Raw genomic sequence first — 22,709 nt, 5'->3', positions numbered from 1 at the left:
AGTTTTTATGAAAAAATCTTTCACTCTCGGACTGAAAGCATGGAAAATAAAATAAAGTTAATGAACTAAACTTTGAGAACAAGTAAATTTTTTTCTAAAAATTTTATTTTTTGTTGTATCTAATTCCGTATCACCTCTTATAGTAAAGATAATGGAAAACTTCAACCAAGGTGCTTCCTCCGAAAATTAGTACTGGATCTGCCTTTGAGATGTTTGGCTTATATATTGTTTACTAAAATAATTACAATTTAGGAGATATATTTATTCTACATTTCTAATTCTCAAATAAAGCAAAGTATTTCTTCAATTTGTGGGAAATTTTTATGACTTTCTTTAGAATACAAGAAAGTATATATTGGATAGACAAAACGTCTTACAAAGTATCTACAGAAAATTCCATGTTAAAGTTTCCACAATTATTCAATAGTCAATTAGTGATATAAACATGGTGTAGTGTATGTACAGTTTAATACAGGTAAATGGCACCATTTGTTTTTAAATCAGCCAATATATAAATCAACTAAAAGAAATTCACAAAGCAATGACTGATGCTTCACAGTGGTTTGCATCAAATGAATTTTTATTAAATAAAGAAAAAAAACTCGAAATATACTGTTTAGGACCAGTGGATGTTGATGATTAGGATTTAGTAAGTAAATTTTTAGTGGTTTCCCTTGATAATAAATTGAAAAAATAAGTGTTTTGTTTTTTTCTAGTTCTATATTTTAAAAATATTTATATACAAATTTTGTCTGAAGAAATACACTGAAAATTGATCAAAATTAGAAAAAAGTTAAACCGTATTTGGTTTTTTATTTATTTGAAGAAACTAATTTGTGTGTGTGTGTGTGTGTTTTTTTTTTAATACAAACTCAACCAAGAACAAATGTAGGTGGATAAAAGAAACAGAAGAATACATTAACAATCACAAAGTATGGCATTCAGACAAGTGTAAAACATTCAGAAACAGTATAAAAAATGTGCTCGAGCAGAAACCAATAAAGAAAAGTTTAATTAAATGATCAGATGAATGTAAAAAAAAGTAAAAAGAAAGGAAAAATCCATATATACTCAAGTTAAAATGGTCTCTCAAGAAGGAATAATCTATATATATATATATATATATATATATATTTTTACATATATACATATACTGTTAATGTTGAAAAATATTTCAACCGTTAACTTTGTTAACACCTTACAGATTAAGGTAGTTGTATAATATAGTGTCAGTAATATGGTACAACAGAAAGATAACACATAACATTTCACTACCAATATATAATTATAATTATATAGTTGTTTGGGTGTTATATAATGGTTATGGCTAGAAAGAGATGGAGAGAAAGAGAGGAGGGATTGTGGAATTGAGAAAGAGGTGGAGGGGAGGAGCAGTAATCATAGGGCCTTGGCCAGCTGAGTTCTCACTCATTCACAAAAATATTTCAACCGTTAACTTTGTTAACACCTTACAGATTAAGGTAGTTGTATAATATAGTGTCAGTAATATGGTACAACAGAAAGATAACACATAACATTTCACTACCAATATATAATTATAATTATATAGTTGTTTGGGTGTTATATAATGGTTATGGCTAGAAAGAGATGGAGAGAAAGAGAGGAGGGATTGTGGAATTGAGAAAGAGGTGGAGGGGAGGAGCAGTAATCATAGGGCCTTGGCCAGCTGAGTTCTCACTCATTCACAGACTGGATGGACTTACTCTAGTAGTTGCTCTCAGCTGGTGGATAACAGGTGAGCTTTTATTGTTTCCACACAGACTGCCATACTGTTGCATCATTTTAGAACATAACCTAAATAATGTTACACTAGAAATATTTCTAAAGCTATTTTCACTACATATAAAAACTATTTAATTCATTCTTTCTTCCTGCTTGATGAATTGTTGTTTGCAAAACAAGAATAAGCCTATTTAAAAATTTTCTCATGGTATATAAATAAATTATTGTTAATTGATTGGGTTTATTATTAGTTTTAATACTGATTTATTTCTTATTTTCCCACAGTTTAATTGTTCTTTTGAATTCAATTAGTTACAAAATTTAATTAGTTTATTACAAATTGAAATAATTTAAAACTATATGAAACTTGTGTTTAAAATTATACATTTTATGATCAGATATACTAATACAGTATTGTGTACTATGTTTTTGGCTTAAATTCATATTCAATATATCAGTTACTATTTTTCATGCTTTTAAAATGTGCCATATAAAACATGAAACATATTAAATTAAAATATTACACAGTCATGAATTTTATTAGTCCTGGTTTAACTCAAGACGTATAACCATATTAATGTATTTTTTAAATTTTAAAATTGTTGGTAAAAGCTTTCTTTTTGAGTGTGCTATTAGTATAAAAAACTCAGTCTAAAACCATGTCAATAAGTGTCACTAAGATCTACAATCCTTCACTGCATTGTAAGCATTATTGGATTTGTATAAATAAATTATATTGTTTTTATTACTGCATTACATATTTATTACTTACATAATATTTATCTATTATTTTACAATTTTTATTGGTATTTATTTCTTACATGTTATCAAATTTTTCTAAATTACTACTTCAGAAACCCATTTTCACCAAAAAACTTTAAAATAATATACATCAGAGTGTGTATTCTTCAAGTTGTTGCCAAATTACTGAGGAAAACACCTGAGAGCATTTATCAAACTGAGATAGTGGAGTTTTTAAACTAGTGTTATCAGTCAGTATTGTCAGATAGGACAATAATCCTAGATAACAAAAATAGAAACAAAAATTTTAAAATAAAAATGTTTTAATCATTTATTTTAAATTACTCAGCTCTAAAAAAATATAATGTTATGTGTTAAATGTTGAATTATGGCTATATTGTGGCTTAAAATACATCCAATAATACAGTGGTGTATATAGAAGTTAGGTTTGGGGGCTAAACATCAATTCAAATTTATTTAAGGGGGTCATAGAATAGGTTTACCTTACCTTTTTGAATATCATGTGCACAAGATCAGGTTAGACTAAACTTAGATTTTGTAAAAGAGTTTCTTTAAAAAAAAGTGATACTGTACAGAAAAGTTTTTACTATTATATGTGCTCATAATTCATAGTCTATTTCCAAGAGGTAGCCAGCAAGTAGGTCCAAGGGGTTTCGACCCCTCTCAAAGTTTTACTTTTTCAATTTTTTATTTCAATTACTTTTTTATCAAACAATTATTACTATTCAAATAATTCAGTATTACTGAGATGTTCTGCTGAAATAACAGAACTGCTCAACATAGAAAGGGGTCAAATAACATAATGGGGTCTTACTCTCTGTCCACTACGGGAAAATATCAGTTGTCTGGATCCCACAAAAATTTTTCCTGGATACGTTCTTGGTCTATTGCTTTTTTTGAAAACTATTTAAGATATGGCCTTGCTTTATCAGGTGGTAGCAATAAATCTAAAAAGAGTTTGTATCACCCAGAAAAAATCTATCAGAGTATTAACAGGTCTACATCACCTGGAAATTTATAAAGATACTTTCAAATTCTTCATATTCGTGATAGTAGTGGCTTTATACATACTAGAAGTTGTAATGTATGCTGTTGGAGAAGATCTGCTAAGAAACAGAAATATCTACCATTACAATACCAGAAATGGTGAATTTTATAACCTTTCAGCACATCTGAAGCTGTATGAATCTAAACCATCCTACACTGGCACGAAACTTAAAACATACTATCACAAGAACTGTAAAACAAGAGAGGGCACTCACTAAAAGTACCGTTGAGAGGGTGGTTAATGGACCGACCCTTTTATTCTCATGAATCATTTCTCCAAAGATCCTTTTGAGAACTGATCTGAGTCAACCATTAAAATTAAATTTTTTAATGTTTATGATGATTATTATGTAATGTTGATAATTATTAGGAAAGATGATTCTGATTATAATTTACATAGTAAATTGTGTGAACCTATTCACTATTAACTATGTTATGATAGATAACATAAAATAACAAACATATTTATTTTCCCTGATCTTTTATGAATGAAAACCATTTCTGGGAATGCTTCAGAATAGAAGGACCCAGTTGTATTGAAAATTCCGTTGCTTGCAAAGTATGCTATGTATATTAACCAAGCAGGTAATGAATAATGCCAGATTTAAATTATAATGTAAATAGTTTTTATTAATTGTATATACTTCTTATATTCTTAAATATGTATAAATAAAAAATACAACTGTTAAACAATTAAATGTGCAATTAAAAATAAGTATGACTACCAGCATGTGGTGAGATCATTGGAGGAAATCCTTAACCTCAAACTCTGTCACATGTCACTGCAATAAATCAGGAAATTCATGAACTCCAACATAGATATTATTGAAAGCGTTCTTATAAGTAAAAGATTTTGGTATCTGAGTGCTTAAAGAAACACATTAGGCAAGTTACTTAACCCCATTATTGCTACACATAATGTAGCTAAGGTAGGAATGGTTAATTCAATGTGAATGTTCAGTTTGCTACAGTTCACCTTCCTCTTAATGCAGCGTCTAAAATCTGATAATCTGATGCTATCACATACTTGACTCCTGGAATCTGGAGCCATGTTTGCCTGAAGGGATAAAAGAATAGTCAGTGACAAGAGAACCCAAAATGAACTATTTCCATCGTTTTGACATTAGAGCCACCTAGCCTACAAAATATAGAGTAATTCCAGATAACGACGAGGTATTCTCATTGTCTCATCAGGTGCAAAATTGAGTGCATTACAATTTGTTTGACACTATCCCAAAGCACTGTGGAGCAACCGAGTTCTTTACACATACTTGGCTATGGTAGGAATAATTGATTCACTGTGAATGTGCTCTAATTCACCTCCCTATTAATGCAGCATCTGAATCTGACATTGTCACAGACTTAGAGAATTATGGTGGGGAGGGGGGGGGGGGGGGTGGGGGGGGGGGGGGGTGGGGGGGGGGGGGGGTGGGGGGGGGGGGGGGTGGGGGGGGGGGGGGGTGGGGGGGGGGGGGGGTGGGTATTTAGGAAGTATCATAACAGATAGGGGCACAATAAGAGAAGAGATAGGAAAACAGAAGTATGGATAAGAGTGGAAAGTTTTTTCACATTATGGGTTGAAGAAGATATGTGTGGATCGTTGGAAACATTGGGAAAAGAATCATAAAGTATTGATGTGAATAAATCTTATTTCCAACCAATTTTTATTATTATGGAGCAGAGACTCGTGGACATGGACTAAAAATTATTTATAAGCATGTGATATGCGAAGCTGCAGGAAAATGAGATTTATTAAGAGGTGATAGAGAAGACATTACAAGAAGAGATAGGAAATAAGGAACGGCAAAATCAACCAGAGAGAGATTGAGAAGGTAGTTTCACTGCCAAGAGAACAATGGAAAAAAGTAAAGAGAATTACAGTGGTGGCTGGAGAGCATGTTGAAGAGGATTGGGAGATAATAGAAATGCCTAGAATAGCGCACTGGGAGAAGGAGAGGAAAAAGAGGAAGAAGACCAAGAGGAAAGACCGAGTAGGAAGATGGGAGGACCAAAGTGTGGAAAGACATCAGAGAGAGAAGGCTAGGAACTACAGAAAGGTGCAGGTGGAGGAAGAGGAAGACCTGGAATGACAGACCAAAAGTGGGAGGAGGCTGTCGTTACGAACGACCCCCGTGGATGTGAACCGGAAACATCAGATGCATGATGAATGATGGATGATGAATGTCTTAAGATAACAAAAAAACTATTGATAATGGATCAGGTAAGATCAAATACATGACAAATGACTTGTTTTACATTTATTAAAATTTGTTGCAACCGGCAATTAGCCATTCATTTAATTTCCAATCAAGCTTGGATCACAAAAATGTAACTTGCTCTGCCTGAACTCGTAACCTGAATCTCCTCACACACAGATACTATGAATACTGGGTGATTTATTTGAGTCCCACAAAACTGTTGATCTAAAAACACTTAATTTAACTATGTCTGAAATTATGACTCAATACTAAACACCACTGTTATTATTTTTTTTTTCTTTTCCAGCGGTAACCATTTATAATTATACAACATATTTTGAGACACCCTTCTTCAAAATTCAACTTTAATTAACCAAAAAAGAAGTGAATTGAATATATAAATATTAATACATTTTACATGGCATATTGCACATAATCAAATTAATTATTTTTTACTTTGCATTCTTTATAATGGTTTGGATTGTAATAACATGGTATTAGCCCTGTAATAAAAAAACACTCAGCTGTTTCAACTTGTTTTTGGGTGTTATGTAATGGTTCATGGCTAAATAAGAAGAGAGAGGAAAAATTATACATTGTTGAATTGGAGAAGTGTGCGTGAGGAGGGGGATAGTAATCAGTAATCATACAACTGTTGGGCCTGATTTTCGAGCCTCACATCATTCACAGACTGGAGGGAACCTTTACTCCAATAGTTGCTCTCATCTGGCGGATACCAGGTAAGCAGTTTCTGTATCATCATGTTGGGTGTAATCTTCCAATAGTTTTAATACTAAAAATATTTTGTCGTAAATGCACTTTGACTGTAAATACAAAAGCTGATTTTCCATTTTTTTTCTTTTTACTTTATGAATCTGGTTCTTCAAAAAAATCAAGAAGAATTTAAGTCTAACCATTTATTTTAATGATATTATTATTATTAAGTTTTATTTATTTGTGTTTTATTATTTGTTTGCGACTTGATTTTATTTATTATTCTTCACAAGTCATTAATTGTTATTTTAGAAGCCAACCAAGTTATAAAAATTTAGTATACGTCCATCTACAAATTTAATCATTTTAAAATTATATGAAAATTATTTATTGTAATTAAATAATTTGTATGAACCAGACATAATTATAACTTAATACAATACTAAGTATGTATATTTTTTAAAACTAATGCTTTTTTAAATATGCCACATAAAAACATGAAAAGAGTATTTAAATTAAAAATAATACATAAATTATTGATTTGAATAAGCTTGGAAAAAATTTAAAATAAAAACTTTCTGAAATTATTGAAAATTATTTTCAACAAGTGTTACTTGTCAACTTTATTTCTAACTATCGCTGGGATAGTTCATTAGTTAAAAACAATCTCAGCTTAAAATTTATGATCAATATGTAATGTACTGAGATATAATAGATCCCTTTCACTTGACATATGCATCTTTTTTTCATTTAATTAATCAGGTGCGATGAAAACTTCAGCCATTATCAAAAAAAAGAATTGCGATTTATATAAGAGAATTAATAATGTTTTATAATGGACATTAAGTTGACATAAAATGTATAATATCCATTTGCAATTTTTTATTAGTAATCATATTTCTTATAACTGACCAAACGTTTACCGTAACTAAATTTCTTCAGAAATCTCTATTTTCACCCAGAAACTTTATGCATGCAATTAGAGCTTCGTATTTCTTTAAGGTGTGACTCCAAGTTTACTGTAGGGGAAAAATGTGAGCTTCTGTATCAGACTGTTTGAGATAGTTGAGTTTTGTGTTTATGCTAAATGTTATCACAATCAATAGGGTCAGATAGGACCATAGTTCCGTATGATAAAAATAGAAACATACTCTAAAAATAAAGCATTCTTTAATAGTTTATTTTAAATAATTCAGCTCTAAACAATACCATAATATTATGTTATGAACCTATATAAAGGAATATTGTGGTCTTCAATACAGTGACGCATATTAGAAGATTTGAGTTTCGGGGCTAAACACCTTCAATTAATATTAAAGTGGGTTGGGAGAATAGGTCGACTTTTGCCTTTTGAACATTATACATTCAAGATACGAGCTATACTAAACTTAGATTTGGAAAAAGGATCCCATTAACAAGAAATCGTGCTGAACATAAAAAAATCTTCTAATTCTACACGTCTTCATAATACATTGTAGCCTATTTCTACTTCTTTTAATCCATCTAAGATATGGCCTTACTGTATAGGGTGATATAACAGCAACAAAATCAAGAAAAAGTCCTGACCATCCAAGAAACAATCCTATAAAAAACTAGAAGGTCCTAAAATCACATGCTAAGTTGTAAAGATGCTTCCAATATCTTGAAATTCGTTGCTCTATTACATACTAGAAGTTGTAAAATATGCTGATGTAGAAGATCTGGTAAGGAAAACATAAATATCCACCTGTTACAGTACCAGAAATGGTGAATAATATAACCTGCCAGCACAACATTTGAAGCTATATGAATTTATCATCCTACATCGCGCCAGGAAACCTTCACAAGCACGACCAACAAGAACTGCAAAACAAGAGAGGGCTCACACTAAAAGAACTGCTGCTCAAAGTAATGGCTCATGGGCTGACCGTTATACTCTCGTCAATAATTTTTCCAAGGAAACTTTCTAAGAACAAATCTGAGTCCACCATAAAAGTATTCAATTTTAACGCTCTATTTGTAATCTTGATAATAATAGAGGAATTAGTTTAAGACAATTGATTATGTAATTAAAATAAGAATCATGTTTAATAATTATTATTAAACATGATTCTTATATTAATTTACATAATCAATTGTATAAACCTATTCCCTATCTAACACATTGTGATAGATTATAGTAACAAATTTAATTTATTTTCCATGATACTTTATAAATAATTATCGTCTATGGAACACTTTCGAATTGGGGGACCCAGTAATGAGGAATTTCTTTGTTTGGAGAAAATATGCTATGTAATCTTGACCATAAAAGGGTAACGAATAATGCCAAATTTAAGTATAAACTGTTTATTTGTACATATTTCTATATGTCTTTAATGTGTTAAAATTACAAAATGTGTTAATTACAAAAATAATTATGACTACCAGCCCAGTGGTGTAGATCATGGGAAGAAGTAAACCAACCTCACACTCTATGACATGTGACTGCAAAAAGCCGGCAAATCCAACAAGTGGAATTTCATAAAAAATGTTAAAGAAAGTGTTTCTTATTAGTAAAAAGTTTTCAGGTAACAGTGTGTGCTGAAAGAAATACATTACGCCATTTTACAAAAGCCTAATACTGCTGCAATTCCCACTTGCTGCGTCAATTTGTCTGAAGATCTGCCCCGGTTTGGCCTGCGGTAATTTGCTGCGTATCGGTTTTTTAGGTGTTGTTGACGCCCCATGTAGTTGTGCGCCATTTTGTTACGAGTCCCACGTTGCTGTACCATTTTGCTCCGGATGGTGTTGGTCTCCATCTTGCTCAAAATCTGCCCAAGCTAGCTGCGTCCCCTTGGTACTGCTTGAAACTCTGCCACCTTCCAGATAAACAGTTTGCAGTCCCAATCCTTTCCCAATCACTATTCAAAATGTGCTCCCTCTCATTGGTTATGTAAATTACATCGTGTTGGCTAACTCATACTATTCAAAGTTTAATACCAAATTACTATCAAATTTGAATGTCTGGTGGTGTCACCAACAACAATCTATCTCAGGTTTTTAAATAGGTTGAGTAGTGGTTAAAAATTTAATATCACTCCATTAAAGTTCCTAATTCACACTTCTTTATAAATGGGATACTCAAATAAAAGTCAAACCAAATGACCTTGACGTTAATTTATTCCATTTTACACTGTCCATACATATATATAATTCCACTCACCTTGCTTTGATAACTTAAGAATCTAACATAATATCCCATCCTTCATAAAAATTTCAATTCACCATAATACAGTTTTCCTATTAATTTCATCACTACTATCCCAGGAGAATGCACACAACCTCCTTGCTTTAAGTCTGGAAAGAGAAGAAGGAATCTGCCGTATAAAACTACACATACCGACTCAAAACAATACTCATCCCCTCTCACCGTTTAATTCAGCGTCTTCACGATTAAATATAATTTGATTCTTTTCCTTACAATTGTCGAAATTTTATCACGTTCACTATATTTCAATCATTTAATTTAATTCTTTCTATTTTCTTTTTATTATTTTTTTCAAAGCTTTTTTATTAAATATTTTTAGCAACATGTGCTTTATGACGTCATCAATATACAAGTCATTTATCCCACAATTGGCTTTTTCTGCGTAATTCTATTATAGTACTTTTGTAAAACACGAATTTTGGTTATGTTTACTTCATTTTAATTAATTAAATCTTTCCCGTATAAAGTTTAATATATTTCTTCGTTATTAATTAAATGAATCTCAATTCCGACAACATGTGATTCACTGACGTCACAGTCTGCCGATTCACTGACGTCACAGTCCTGCCCAATTCCCCGCGAATATTCAAATGTCGTAATTTGACCTGTTTACAATACTGCTACACATAACGTAGCTATGGTGGAAAGGGTTGATTCAATGTAACCTTGTTCCAATGTAAAGTTTGCTCCAGTACAACTTTCTCTTTCCTGATGCTGTCACAGACTTAGAGGAATTAAAGAGGAAGGTAAACTTGAGAAAACCGCAACATTCACATTTGGTATTGTTAAAAACTAGCATTGAAATTCTTAAAACACATGAAGTCAGACGCCAAACAATTTTCCAGTGAGCAACTCAATTTAATCTGATTTATGTATGTCTGTATGCACAAGAAGAGTTTAATGAGTTCACCTAGAAGGTTTAAATTTAGCGTAACACTCTAACTTTACTACCTATTTAATTAAAATTGGTAAGCATAGGTTTATTGGTATTTTTTCATTATGGTTTGATAAAAAGTGACTCTGGTTTATAAAAGTCTTGTGTGTAAACCATGCTGGCATAAAGAACACAGAGTAAACAAATTCGTATACAGAGTACATTGTGAATGTTAATCATATGACTCTTTTCAGTAACTCAACCAAAGTGATAATATTATTTTCTTGGATTGGTTTGTTTCAAACAAAGCTCGAACATTTTACCTTAATCTGAAAAATAATTTTTTAATAAGTTAAATAAACTTTGTTTAAACTTTAAACACTTCACAAGAGTCTATATTTTTCCCCAGGAATCAAACATGAAGACAGTTTTCCTATGGCTTTTCCCTCCTCAATGCGATAGGCTGTAGTTTCAGTGCCAGGATACTTGCCCATGGCACCTTTCTATGGTAAGAGTCACTATAATCTTTGTGTCTGGGATCCTTAAAGCCTTGCATCAAAGAGGACACCATATAGTCGAGTACAGTCCATTTCCTCACCAGTAAACCGTTGGCTAACTACACCCACGTGGAGATCCAACACGGAATTGGAAAAGGAATTTCGTAAGTTTACTTAATAAGTAAATAAGTTTATATTCCTACTTAGATATGTATAATTATTTAATTTATCATATTGTTAATAATTCTGATAACATTGATTAATGTAGTTTCAATAATATCCTGAACTAAATTAATTTGGCTATGCAAAATGCTATGAGGAGGTATGACATTCAATGTCAAAATTTAGACACCTAGAAAAATTCTGGTTGCAAGGACGTAACCAGCAAGGCGATCCTAGGGGGTCCGGACCCCTCCTCCATATATTTCAATTGATTAAAATTACTTTTTTATCAAACTTAATAATAATATTTATTATTTAATTATTTAATATTATATATAATATTTAATTATATAATATAACATTTAAATTATATTATTTAATTCTGTATTAATGAAATGTACTGCTGTACGATTAATTCTCAACACAGATACGGGTAAAGAACTGTTTAAGGAACAAAATGGGGTCTTAATTTCTGTCCACTTTGGGAAATATCAGTTGTCTTGACCACCCAAAATTTGTTTCCTGGCTACGTTCTTGTTGGTTGTGCATTATGTTACGGTAAATAACAGAAACAGGAAAAAAACAAAATAAAGGTCAACCACCTCCTTACTTTATATGAAGACCAATTCAGGGCCTTCTGCTGTTTATACTTGACTAAACAATATAGAAACTTGACTGTCCATATAGTTTATTTACTTGGATAATAGATTAGAAATCTTGATTATTTTTGAGTCCGTTCAAAATAAACAGGGTATTGAAATGGAATTATTACTCATTAACATAACATTTAACTTGTCACAATATTATTTAAGTAGAAAAAAAATAATCAGAAAGGTTGATTTTTATGGACTAGTAGCTGTTACCCGTGGCTTCGCACGCAAATCTTAGAAACCAAAAGTCCTTATATTACTTAGTAAAAGCAATTATGATGTAATGTGATGGGAGTCTTATAAAAATTTAAAAAACGTAAAGTAGTCATACATCAGGTAGATATTATTTAAGTTCGTGGTAAAATAGTATCAGAGTTGAACTTTAATTATTATGTCATGTTTGGCACTTGTATGGAGCATTTCTGGTTCTAATTAATTATAATACGTAACGGCACAGCTGAATCTGCCTTGTCATCCCGATCAAGAAAACACAAATCTCAGATCACACAGGTCTCGGAAACTTACTTAGGTCAAAACTCGTATGTTTTTCCAGTCCTTGTCATATATTTCAGGTCTAAGTATTTCCAGTACTATAGTAGAGTTTACCTTTGTTGTTCTGACGAAGAAGAAATACATATACGTACGTAGGACCGAGATGCCTACTTCGGTTAAATAGTGCCTACTTAACACCATTTTAAATTCACTTTCCTACTATGTCACTGTTTAGCTTGCAGTATTGCCTCGACCTAATTTTATATTCGTTTCGATTACCTAGTTCTCGGAAAATCTACTTTGGTCAAAATCGTGGTTGACATAGTTGAGTTTGCTAGGACTGAAAAGCCTATTACGACCTAGGGGGAAGTCCTACCTACTTCTTATGTATTTCTGGTATAAGAGGGAAATTCTTATTAAGGTTATGCATCATTCCAAAATAATCGTTATTAAAGTTTTGCGTTACACTTGTTTTTTGGACTGTAGCCAGGGAAAGAATGAATCGTTTAAGGTAATGATGGTAATTTCTCTGTTTTTTCCGTAAAGCCATTGTTAAAAATGTAATATCATAATGTCAAGGAAGCCCACCAGTATAAAGTAACTTTATGTGAAAACATTCATAACTTTGTTTATTAAAGGTTAGTTTTTAATAGTAGTATTTAATGCATTTAGATGATTTTAATTCGTCACTGGCGCAACCTGGAGTAAAATTTATATATTAATGTTTTTATTTATTATTTACACTAACCGATCAAAAACTGTTTACTTATTATTGATACAATTCAAATGTAAACAGATGTTTCAGAAAGTTTGTCGAACTAAAGCTGTCAACAGCTGTCAAATACGTTTCGTTCTTATCGTAAACATTCGAATGTAAACAAACTAATTTTTCCAATTTGAATTCGACTTTATTTGGAGAAATGAATGAGTTATGGGTGGTAAAAAGCACTCTAACAATTCAGACCAAAAGCTGTACCTGTTCCAAATTTCAGCACAATCCGTATAGCAGTTTCAGCGTGAGTTCGAGACAAACCTCCAAACATCCAAATATCCAAACATACAAACTTTCGCATTTATAATATTAGTGGGTTTCTAAACTTTTACATTGTAATTTTGGCCTTTTTTGTTTTCTCATTTTTTAGGTTAAAAAATGTTCCCTTTTTCTGTTTTCTTCATTTGTTGTTATGTTCCATATTACAGATGAAACTACCACTTCCATCCAAGTACTAGTAAAGATTTGGATGATGTCAAAAGGTTAGCTCAGAACCTGCTTCCAGATATTACTGATTGATTTGGTTCAAACGATTCAGTATGTGTTTATAACACGTTTCAAGGACCACATTTTCTTTTTAAATATATAGAGTGTTTCATAACAAGTTTTTAAAGTGATATGCCATATTATAAAACAGTGGCAACATTTAGAAATTCTAAGTGAAATTTGTATTTGTCATTAAAATATAGGTGAAGACACTCTTTAAGTTTATTAGCTGTACATTTAGTGCTTATGAGATACCAATGGCGGGACAGTTAGATGGATAACCTATATATTAAGGTGCAAGTATATGTTGTATGTTGAATAAGATTTTAGAATAGACTAAAGGAGTGGGTATTGTTGTGTGAATAGATGGTAGTTTTAAAATTGATGTAGTAATTGTTGTACATTATCTTTGTTAACAATGTACTAGTTCATTGTAGTGTTCTTGTTCTAGAAAAATGGACATTCGAAGAATTCCTACAAGCCGCAAAAATGTCCAACAGCACGTGGCACAACCCCTTTTATATTCCTAAATATCTGGTGGCGGACAAACCTAATGTGTAAGGAAATATTTCCAGCAAGAGAGCATAAAGAACCTGATACACTCTAAGGAGCACTTTGATCTCGTGATAACAGAGTCCACTTTTGGACAAGAATCAATGTTAGTGTTCGGAAACCTATTTGGAGCACCAACAATCACAATACAAGGATTATCACGTGTTTCCGGCTTTGAATAGAGATGCTGGTAATGCCATATCTATAGCTTCAGTTTCCTGAGACGACATCAGTCGTTGCAACAGACAATATGACGTTTGTGCAAAGACTATTCAATTTTGTGTCAATCACATGCTCTCTGTTTCTCTATTACAACTATCAGTTGCCCGCACAAGACAAAATCCTGAGAGAGTACTATATCCAGGTTGCACCAAGCGTTGCCGAACTGGTTGGAAATGTCTCTCTTTACCTCATCAACAGCCATCCTGCTGTAGAGTATCCGAGGCCATACACTCCAAATATCATCCCCATCGCAGGCATCACTATTTCTCCTGACAGGACACCACTTCCCAAGGTAATATCTTACCTTGAAAAGTTAGATCATTGTAATTCATACTCGACCTTCTATTATCCGTCTTTGATATAATTTTTCACTTTTTAAGAAGCATTTTGTGTTGAAAAATATCTTCTTTGGTAAATTAAAACACCATCATAGCTACTAATTGAAAAGCTGTGACAATTTCATTAGTGAAGGTATATAATAGAGATTGTTATAAAAATTGGCTTCAGTTATGTTTAAAACTGACCATGTTCTTAATAATTTTGGAATAATAAATGTACTAAGGAAAAGTTTCTTCATTTTAGTTTGTAGGAGACGGAATCTAAGAAATCATTAATTTATTGTTATTGTAAAGCGTCCTCACACCAAAACAAACACTACAGAACAAAAAAACCACCAAATAATAACATTCTGATGAATTATAGAATTTCAGATGAAAAAAGATGGATCTGTTTTAATAACAATCATATGAACTTAATTATAAACTATCTGTGGAAGATGAGTTTGTTGGATGTAGGATCTCAAGAAATTTATGGATGATGCCAAGGAAGGAGTTGTGTACTTCAGCTTGGGGACAGTTGTGCCAGTTCATTTCCTGCCAGAGAAGCTGCTTCAAGCATTTGTTAACGTTTTCAAGAAACTACCACAAAAAGTTATTTGGAAAAATTGATCTCGACAGTATTCCAAATCTCTCCACAAATGTGTTGCTCACAAAATGGGCACCTCAACCTGGAGTGTTAGGTAAGATTTTAAACAAAATTTTTCATTGAGAAAATAAGCCATTGTGGTCGCCCTGTTTTAAAAACCTAAACCATAGAAGGTTTAATGTGGTCCTCTTCATAATTTTATTAGTACATATAGACATTTTGAAATGTTTAATTTATTCAAAAAATCATTTAAATTAAATTTTTTTTGCATTTATACTTATTACTTTTCATACGAATAATAGCAGATAAATTGTACTAATAATATTTTTTTCTATGATTATATATAAACGTATGCACTAAAAAATTGATTTAAAATTTATTTATTGCTCATAGTGTTTGAGAATATTTAGAAGAGAAAAACATGTAGACCTCCAAAAATTATTTTCTTTTATTTTTGGTTACATGGATAATTCTATTTTGATTTATTACATGAATGTATCACATTGTATATACATGTACCTTAACGATTTTCCATGTATCTTATGTTTTCTTTTGACAAGAAAATAAATTGATTGATTGATTGGTGCCTGACAACATTATACTGATTGCTCTCTAGTGGTATATTTTGTTAGTCCATACCAAACTCTGCAAAGTTGTGTAATCTAAAACTATCATACTTTAATCATTATTAATGAGGTTTTATATTATATAGAAGTATAGTTAACCTTATTTTGCAAGAATGGGGATCAGGTTTGAGTGATTGTGGTGTGGACCAACAAAAACACCCATGTCTGGTAAATTGAGTTACTATTAAACTTTTGTGAGGGTTTAACATTAACCAAGAAAATACACTTATGCCTATTAATTAAATTAATTTTCTAAATATTTGTACGGTATTTAAAAACATTGCAATTTATAAATGTATGTTAAGATTTCAGAAAAAAACTTTTATTCCCTTAAAATAGAATAACGAAACCCTCGAAAAGTTTCAATTCGACTATTTCCTAGCATAGACCCACAAGAATACATTTTAAAAATATACTATGTTATTATAAACAACTTTTATTCTTTCACTTAATTCCATATATCTTATGGTTTCAAGATATCGGCTATGTTAGTTTTGGAAAATTAATGTTTATATGTACTATAGCGCAAAACTGTTTTAGAATTCTCAGGTCATTTACAATAATGCTTGTTCTTACATTTTTTTTTTTTCATATCTCGTAAGATTTCCAAGTAGCATGCGCAAAAAGTCCTATGAAGTATGGTATACAACATCTTAATAGATTCAGACTAAAAAGTGGTGCAGATTGGCCAAATTATTATCTGGGGTAATTCATGAAATAAATCAAAATGATTAAAACTTGTCAATCAATTTCAAGCAACATTTATTCGTATTTACTTTTTAACAACTCAAGGTTTCAAGTTGTTTTACAAACATAATTTCAGATTAATTGCAACCAATTCAAGTTCACATTTTTACAAAAATATGTATATGCTTGTACAAATGTTTTGTCTTGTAAGGTTTCAAGATTACGAGAGGTTTTATATATGTTTGAGCGTTACTATTATATTGACATGCCAAAAGTGAGTGTTATTGTACCATTACTGTTGTGTAAACTAAACATCTGAACTAAAAATACATTTTCAGTTTGACTCTTAGATATGACGAGCACATGTGAATGTGAAGTAATCTTTCATTGAGTATCTTTCATTCAATGAAGGGATAATTTTATCTTCTTGTGGTCTTTCACTTTCAAGGAAAGCATCATTAAAACCACATAACTAATTATTAGATTGTTAGATTTTAAATTAATGAATAATTGAATCCAACAAAGTAAGGAGGATGTATAATGTGCTTTCTATATGTTAAAACGAGAGAGTGATAATGTTAATATGGGTTTTATCTTTTCATAACGTAGGCCTACTAAGTAAAATATTATATAAAAATTTACTTAATGAGCCATAATTGTTTAATCTTAATTCTTATAGAAACGGATCTCTTATACTAGAAAGATTTAAATTTGTTATTTTGTGAAATTTTGCTTTACCTATAATATGAGTAATTTTAGAATAGGTGGGGATATAAAATTTTAACATTCTCAGACTGCAATATTGTGTCCATTTCAAAATTTAAGTTTTTAAGCTTAAATTAAATTTTGAATTGCAGCTCACCCAACTGTGTCTTGTTCATGACACATGGAGGAGCATTCAGCCAGCAGGAAGCCATCCATGCAGGAGTACCAACTGTTGGTATTGCATTTTTTGGAGATCAGCCCTCCAATGTCAAGTTTGCAGAGCATTCTGGTATTGGTGTCAGCCTAGCATTTGACAACATTTCAGAGGAATCTATCTCTGCAGCAATTAACAAGGTTCTGAAAAATCCCAAGTAAAGTAAATAATGATTTGTGTATAATAATCTAATATCTTTGTAATATTAAATAATGTTCTTTGAGTTGGATTTAATTGATTAGTTTGAATAGTTTTAAACTAGAAAGGATTAATATTAAAAACTGCATGAAAAGGACTGTTTGTAAGCATCGATCCTATAAAATTATAAATGAGTAAGTGCCTTGGTTTTGTGTCAAGACTATTCAACCACTATGTTTTGTTTTGAATATTCAACCGCGGGTACTGAAATTTTACATGGACGTTCTTTGGTTCCTGTATGAATATAGGCCCATTCCTTATTTCGAAAATCCCGCTGGTGCTCCACTCCACTGATCTTATAAATTAGCGAAAGGTTGGCGAAACTGGTTTAATTAATGTTGTGTAATATTCATTGAAAAGAGTCCGTGTCAAATGTAATCACTGCTCTTTGTAAACATTGTTCTACTACAGCACAAACCATATGTTTAATTAATTTGACCACTATTTTAAATTTGTATATATTATAACATAAAACTACAAATTAAGAATAAAAAGGATAAAATCTAATACAATAAGATAGTTAATATACATTACAGTTTAATTTAAATGTGTATGAAGAGCCTATGGGAATAGCCCATACTATTCTCCGAATAGTTAAGGTACTTTTCCTTGAATGAAATATCAATGGTCTAGCAAAACTGTTCACCCAGCCTCATCCAATTCTCGCAAGCGACCATGGAAGTAATAACTGAGTAGTGACGTCTGTCGTACAGATCAAGTGGACCGATAAGTGTGTATACGGAAGCTCTTAGGAGAGGAGGTATTGGACATTTGACAGCGCCGTTTAAACTATAAGCGAAGACATAATATATCGGCTACTTCACGCCTGAAAAAAGATCCGAAAGGAAAGAAAGACCGGTCTGAAGTTCATAAGTGGCACCTCTCCTTAAAACACAGTGCCTGATGCATCCCTACCATCTTAAATACTTCTCTGGATATATTCAAGTCAAAGTTACCACCACCATTCTGTAGAGAATAACCAGGGTTTAGTATACACCGAGGGGGCTGTCATACAAAGAAGAAAAGATATTTTTAAAATAGCAGGGGTCGTTAACCACGACCTACGATGAATTTTCAATATCCTGTGGTCACTCGGCCATAATAATAAACGTGATCATTGAGAAGTCCGGAGTTATAATGATATAATTTACTATGGTTTCCTTCTTTATTGGTATTTCCAAAAAGGTTTTTATGAATATAAATTATTTTAGACCTTGATAAACTTTTATTGAAAAAAGAAATAATTGTAAAAAGTTATGAGTTATGAAATTGTATTACTTCTGTTGAAATTTAGAGTATAACTTAATCAGTGTTTTCCTGTAGTCAAAAAAGCTAAGGAGGTGGAAGTTAGTAATTTAAATAACAATATATATTAATTTTTAAGGAAAGAAAATTTATCTTTAAATTGTAACAATGTTGGTATCACTGACTTATATGTCGAGACAAAAAAAACCGAGCCCCGGGCCCCACCCCGATCACCAAGTCACCCTGTCCCGACCTCGTGCCGTCAGGCCATCCTGGTCCCGCGCCCTTCCGTCTGTCGGCCACCATCTCCCATGACGTAAAATATGACGGCTGCGGTGTTTCAATATTGTTTTCATTAAATCCGACACAGTGGCGTGTATTTGTTAGTAAAAAAATAAAATTTAAAACCCCGGAATAAAAAAAAAACACTGTGCAGATTCTACAATGTCATCTATAGTGATGTACCGTACATACGCTGCTTAAGTACCATACTAAACTCATTTAAAGCCTGCAGTTAATTTCGTACTATTAAGAGATCGGAGTTGAAAAATTCATGTTGGTCACATACCAGTGTGGTCTGATCTCTGTTGAAGAATGCGAGTACACCACAGTAATGTAAAGTATGTTACAATTCCATATAATATAAAAAATCAACAACTTGAGATAACATTTTTATCATCAGAGATATACGGCTGACCTTCACCTGCCAGTTTGAAAATTGAGTTTAGTATAGTACTTGTTTAGAGCCTATAGTACGGTACACTAATAAAGATGACCTTAATAGATGTTTTGCCACAGATTGGTAAATTATAAACTGTCAGACTCACGTTCAAAGTTCTTCCTTTGAAATGTCATCTAGCTTAAAGAGTCCAATTCATTATTTGAGTTGTTTATGTGCTGACTGAGTCAATCACTTGTCTCTTTTACTTTAAACTAATTTTCTTTTTTTTTTCCAATTCACTAAACGTAAAATACCTTAATTCTTTTTACGCACTTAAAAGAAGTTGACATTTATTTATTGAAATTGGAATCAGTAATAGTGGAGAAGTTCTATGCAAAAAAACCCTTATCGGACTATAAACATGCGTATGGGTTGTAATTGAAGTATCAGGTAGTGGTAAATTTTTTGTAAATGGTTTTTTAGTTTTATTGTATTTTTGATAGATGGCTACTTGTTTGTCCCCAGGTATAACGAGAATGCCACTGCACTAAGCTCGCATATTCCAACAGAACCGATGTCCCCAGCTGACTCAGCATTTTCTGGGTGGAGTATGTCTGAGGCATGGAGGGCTCATCACCTGAGATCTGCTGCCACACAAACTGTCCTGGTACCCAGCTGGCTCTCCTGATATCCTGCAGCTGTCATGGCTGTCATTGTCAGCCTGTTTTTGGTCCTGGGAAGCTTCTTTCTCATTATCTTCTGGTAGGAAAGCGAAAGAAAAATGTTTTCCCTAGTAAGAAGAAAACTGAAATATTTAGCTGATTAAGTGCTTTTGGAATTGATAACTGTAAAGCCATACACCGTGGTAACGAAAAAATTAGATGGCAGAGTCGCTTAGGTCTTGGATTGTTTATTATTGATTCGATTGAATGGCGCATTACAAGGAATGTTTACATTAGTAAGTTGCAGAGGGCTAAAAATACTTTGTTATTGGATGGTTTTTTTACGGTGAATATGTTATACAAGTACGAGCACAATTAAACAATGTTAATAGTAATTCGTACTATGTTTAAATGTATTTAATTAAAAGACATAAAATAACCGTGTTGTATAAGCGACTGTGCTACACTACGTTTATGAGCCACTATGTTGGAACAAAGCACCCGTAGTCTTTATGTAGCACCCGTGCGACAGTAACCAATTGCCAGTTTCGTCACTACCTAAGTCATCGCATTATTGTTAATCCAACCTTGACGCATAATATACTCTGATGTACATAATTGTTCCTTATTATGTTGTAAATTTGTACTAAAATGCTGTGATTACTATAAGAAAATAGGAGGATACTTGTCCCGGGCACCAAGCCTTTGGTTAATTTAGGGTACTAAACCTATAGAGCACATAAATGAACAGTAAAATTTAGTAAATTATTTTATACCTGTAAAATACCACAATTTTTAATAATAAAGTAATTATATAACTAATAATATACTGTATGTGTATTTAGTTGTACCTCATGATTGTACTAATTTTTAGTTTATCAATACAAGTTGTCATTTCTTTAAATGTTTATTATTGTAAAATTAATAGTTTATTAGTATTTGAAGTAAAATATTTAATTCTCGTAATATACTCTTTTATAAAATTACTCCAGTTTATAGCTCAGACAATAAGAGAACGTAGTTATCAGCCTGGTGACAAAAGTGAATTATATAGTAATGTTAGAAGTTGTTCCATACAACCGGTGGTACCGATGCAAGTTTTCTAGGGTATCCAGCGGTGTAGCAGTGTCTATTATTAGGTTTGTACTCTTCCAAAATTAACGATAAAATTTTAAAATATTGCTATTTTTGATTACATTAATTGTAATAAGAAAAATACATGTTTTAAAAATGGTTTTAAGTTAAATTAGATAGTAAAGCCAGTAGAATTTCAGCTTCCTAAAAATCAGTTTGGAAAATGTAAGCCAAAAAAAAGTAATGGGTTGAAATAAGGATTTTTCAAGCTTTTTATACACAATTATTCTCTGTTGTAGTCAATCTTGTTTCAACACCACCCATGTAGTACTTTAAATGATATTATGGAATGTAAATAAGTTAAAGTGAGAACACCATTTAGATTATGAATATTTGCAAACATTTTCTTGAGCTGGGATATAATAAGTGGTTCTGATCAATTACAAGATGATGTGAGATGTTGAAGTTAGCTGCAGTTCACTTCCTCCTTAGTGCAGCTCTGTGATCTGAACGTCACAGGCTTGGCTCCTGGAATCTGGTGTCATGTGCGTTCCGAAGAGATCCAAAAAGCAGTTGGTGAAAAGAAGCTAAAAAATGAACTCTTTAAATAATTTAACATCAGGGACACCCAAATACCGAAATATATTTAAACAGGCAAAGGAGATATTCTTATTGTCTCATCAAGCACGATTTGAGTGCAATACTATGTTTTAGACACGATCTCTAACAGCAACGGTGGGACAAACCGAATTTTCTAAAACTAGTGTGGAATTAGATCCAACCCCCAAATGATTATATAAGTACCTAAAGTTAAATATATAATATTAAATAAAAAACCAACCACATGATAACGCTAGATCTCTAATAAAAGAAACCAATCTGGATGTCTTCTTTTAGAACCACCAAAGAAACAGAAAATAATAACAATATATAAATACAATACACGAATGAAAAATAATAGAATGTATACATAACATAAAAGGACGAATAAGCTATGTAACCAAGTTAGTTACCATATACAATTATTGTTAACTGATATAACCATGAATTAGTATAAGAATTAGAGGCAGATTAAGCAGTTTAACCTCACAAGAAAAGGTAAACCTCAACTCTGGTTGTGTTCCTGTGTAACGTTCATTCGGTACAGGAAACAAACCTATGTACCAATACCTGGACAACCTAAGGATATCCAGAGGGGCATATCTCACATGTCAAATTAGGGGGTTTTAAGGATCGTTAGACCTAAGCCTATTTACACGGAGGATATTCTGGTTAAGAGGTTAGTCCCTTTCTTACTGTTAAAAACCTGTTGC

General features: G+C 32.0%; 2 protein-coding genes across 2 annotated transcripts; both read left to right on the top strand.

Annotated features, from left to right (window-relative positions):
* Positions 1–14,401: 14,401 nt before the first annotated feature.
* On the top strand, positions 14,402–17,717 carry LOC124366532 (UDP-glucosyltransferase 2-like). Its single transcript, XM_046823122.1, has 3 exons — positions 14,402–14,692; positions 15,195–15,418; positions 17,495–17,717. Exons 1-2 carry the CDS (start codon positions 14,429–14,431, stop codon positions 15,345–15,347), a joined length of 417 nt encoding a protein of 138 aa, XP_046679078.1. The 5' UTR covers positions 14,402–14,428; the 3' UTR covers positions 15,348–15,418; positions 17,495–17,717.
* LOC124366752 (UDP-glycosyltransferase UGT5-like) lies at positions 16,064–20,348 on the top strand. Its single transcript, XM_046823353.1, has 3 exons — positions 16,064–16,074; positions 17,495–17,713; positions 20,186–20,348. The coding sequence occupies exons 1-3, from the start codon at positions 16,064–16,066 to the stop codon at positions 20,346–20,348; spliced, it is 393 nt and encodes a 130-aa protein (XP_046679309.1).
* The last annotated feature ends 2,361 nt before the right edge of the window (positions 20,349–22,709 follow it).

This window comes from Homalodisca vitripennis, chromosome 7 (genome assembly GCF_021130785.1).
Source record: "Homalodisca vitripennis isolate AUS2020 chromosome 7, UT_GWSS_2.1, whole genome shotgun sequence".
Taxonomy (NCBI): Eukaryota; Metazoa; Arthropoda; class Insecta; order Hemiptera; family Cicadellidae; genus Homalodisca; species Homalodisca vitripennis.
The sequence above is the reverse complement of the archived record's forward strand: the minus strand, read 5'-3'. Positions and strand labels throughout refer to the sequence as shown.